This window comes from Salarias fasciatus, chromosome 22 (assembly GCF_902148845.1).
Source record: "Salarias fasciatus chromosome 22, fSalaFa1.1, whole genome shotgun sequence".
NCBI classification, from domain to species: domain Eukaryota; kingdom Metazoa; phylum Chordata; class Actinopteri; order Blenniiformes; family Blenniidae; genus Salarias; species Salarias fasciatus.
Window position 1 is genome coordinate 15,542,440 of NC_043765.1, and position 2,460 is coordinate 15,544,899.

Genomic DNA, 2,460 nt, shown 5'->3' on the forward strand with positions numbered 1-2,460 from the left:
CCGCCATCTCCAGGTACAATATAAATTCACCCCCCTCTAACCGTCTGTCTGGCTCCTACTCATCCCTTCAGATGTGTCAACACCCAACCCGTCGTAAAAACTTCAAAAGACCTCAGACGGAAGGAAGTTTGGGGGGGGGGGGGGGACAAATGCGCAGTGGACATACGCTGGAAAAATGGTGGACATATGGCGAGGGGAGGGGTTTATTGGGGGCCATAAATCTTTCGTTTGACATATAATACCGTATCTGTCTCTCTCTGGAAGATTAATTAGATAAAGGCTGATTTATGCTTTCTGCACAGACTTGACACCATAAAACACAGTAAGTTACAACATGCATTTTGAAAAACAGTCCTGCTGGCGTCACAAAAACCTTTATGGGAAAACCCATAACTAACAGAACTTCCTGGAACAAATTAAACCAAGTGACATCATTTCACTCACAGAATAGAAAACACAATGCTAATTGTTACAATACTAACAGGCATATATTATCCTCAGTCAGAAAAAGACCAACAACAATCTGAAAACTCTGTCTCACTTTATGTACTGTTTACAATCTTTTGCTAATCATATATATGAATTGACAATTATGTTTACTTTTTCGGGTCTTTATGTATTGTATTTTTAATCTAAAAGTTATAAACTACATCGTTTTGAAACTAATCAAATGTATCAGCATGATTTTTTCTTTACTGGTAGTTTGAGGAACTTCAAAAAAACTGACAAGCAATGAATACACTTGAAATTGACCACAACACAACTCAGAACTCCTTCAGTAACTGCAGTAACCAGAAATAACACATTTAAATGTAAAAATATGTTATTTGTTACATAACAATAAACATAAGCAAAAAAAAGAAGATGAATATAAACATTTTATTTTGCGAATAAGACATGGTCAACATACAAATACATGAGTCCAGGGAAATTATTGATACAGTCTCTCAACGAAGTCATGTTTGTTTTCAAAACAAATTCATTTGGTCACTTGGAATGATTCATGCAATCTTATAGAAACACCACTCATATTTAAGTCAGGATAAAGATTAAGAGTCTTTATTTTATATGTGGGATTTAAAATCATGGGTTAAAAAAAAAGAAGTTGGATCAGATCTTCTCAGCTACTGAGGGCAGATTGTGCGTAATGCGCAAACAAACGGCTCCATGCGAGAGCATCTTTCATCATTCCACTTCTTATTCACACCGAAGCTGGTTTCAACACATGGCTCTGGTCCTCCATTGTTGTTTGGCTCTCCAGTTTTCCAAAAGACAAAATCGACCCTGGATCCGTCAGACCACATCCAACTTGATTCCTCATGAATGTCGGAGAGTCCAATCCAGGTGCGTCCTTCAGTCAGGTCAAAGTTCCTAATCAGTGTATTGACAAAGTTGTGTTCCTCCTCACTGTGGATGGACACCAGGTTGGCTCCCAGTGACACACAGTGGCGTTCTGCTGCAGCCCAGGTCCTGTCTGTGGCGAAGTACCGAAAGCAGCGGCCATTGAAGTTGAACCAGAACGCTGGACAACCGCCACGCTGGAGCTTCGTGTTTTTCTCCTCCAAAGGAGTCGCAGCACAAAGAGCGAGGAAACACAAAAAGAGGAAAAACATCATGTTGAAGCTTCAAATGTCTCTGAGTGAGAAGGCCTTGATGTCTTGCTGGAGCTGTTCAGAGCCGTTTGAGGAGACTGAATCACACAGAGGAGAAAGTCTTTTATATCCCTGAGAGAGGCGGAGCTGCACTGAGAGAGTCTTATCAACAGCTTTGTTCAGGTCAATAAAAAATGGTGATGAAATATACAGTGTATTTTTGACTTTTTCCTGCCATTTCTTGCCTGTCATTTATTAGTTCAATTATATGAATGATAGTGAGTGGAGTCACCAATAAAAGGCAAAACAAATATCGGGTCAGTTGTTGCCCTCTGCTTCAGGAGAAGATCCTGAAATCAGAGGGAATTTCTATTCAAATATTCATGGTATTGCCAACAGAATACTCTTAGCCAACAAATTAACAGAGTGCATTCAAATTTCTTTTCCAGTGTCCAATAGTAAAGAACATCCAAACTCCACAAAAAAAAATCTCAAATTCAACCCAAGACCTTTTCAGTGTGATGGAAGTGTGTTTACAACAAATAAATTACACAAATTTTCTTTTCAAACGGCCTCTCTTGAAAATGTGAATGTCTGTCTAAATGAGATTACATGTTATCACCAAAAGACATTCAAATGAAAAAACTAAATAGTAAATGACTAGAGTGTGGAAGGGTTCCTGACGCTTGGACTATAAATATATCAAAGCAAAAAACAATTAGATTAGATGTTAACTTCTACCTTCTCAATGTCATTAATTATTTTTCTCTGACTGTTAGAAGTGAAATCAATCTATGACGTAAAATATCAATTGTACACTACACTACATCAACATTTGATATTAAATTTAGGATGAGTAAATGTCAAA

General features: G+C 37.9%; 1 protein-coding gene across 1 annotated transcript; it reads right to left on the reverse strand.

The window, feature by feature from the left end:
- Positions 1 to 1,124: 1,124 nt before the first annotated feature.
- Positions 1,125 to 1,679, reverse strand: LOC115409785 (ladderlectin-like). Its single transcript, XM_030121062.1, has one exon. The coding sequence runs from the start codon at positions 1,614 to 1,616 to the stop codon at positions 1,125 to 1,127; it is 492 nt and encodes a 163-aa protein (XP_029976922.1). The 5' UTR covers positions 1,617 to 1,679.
- Between the last annotated feature and the right edge of the window lie 781 nt (positions 1,680 to 2,460).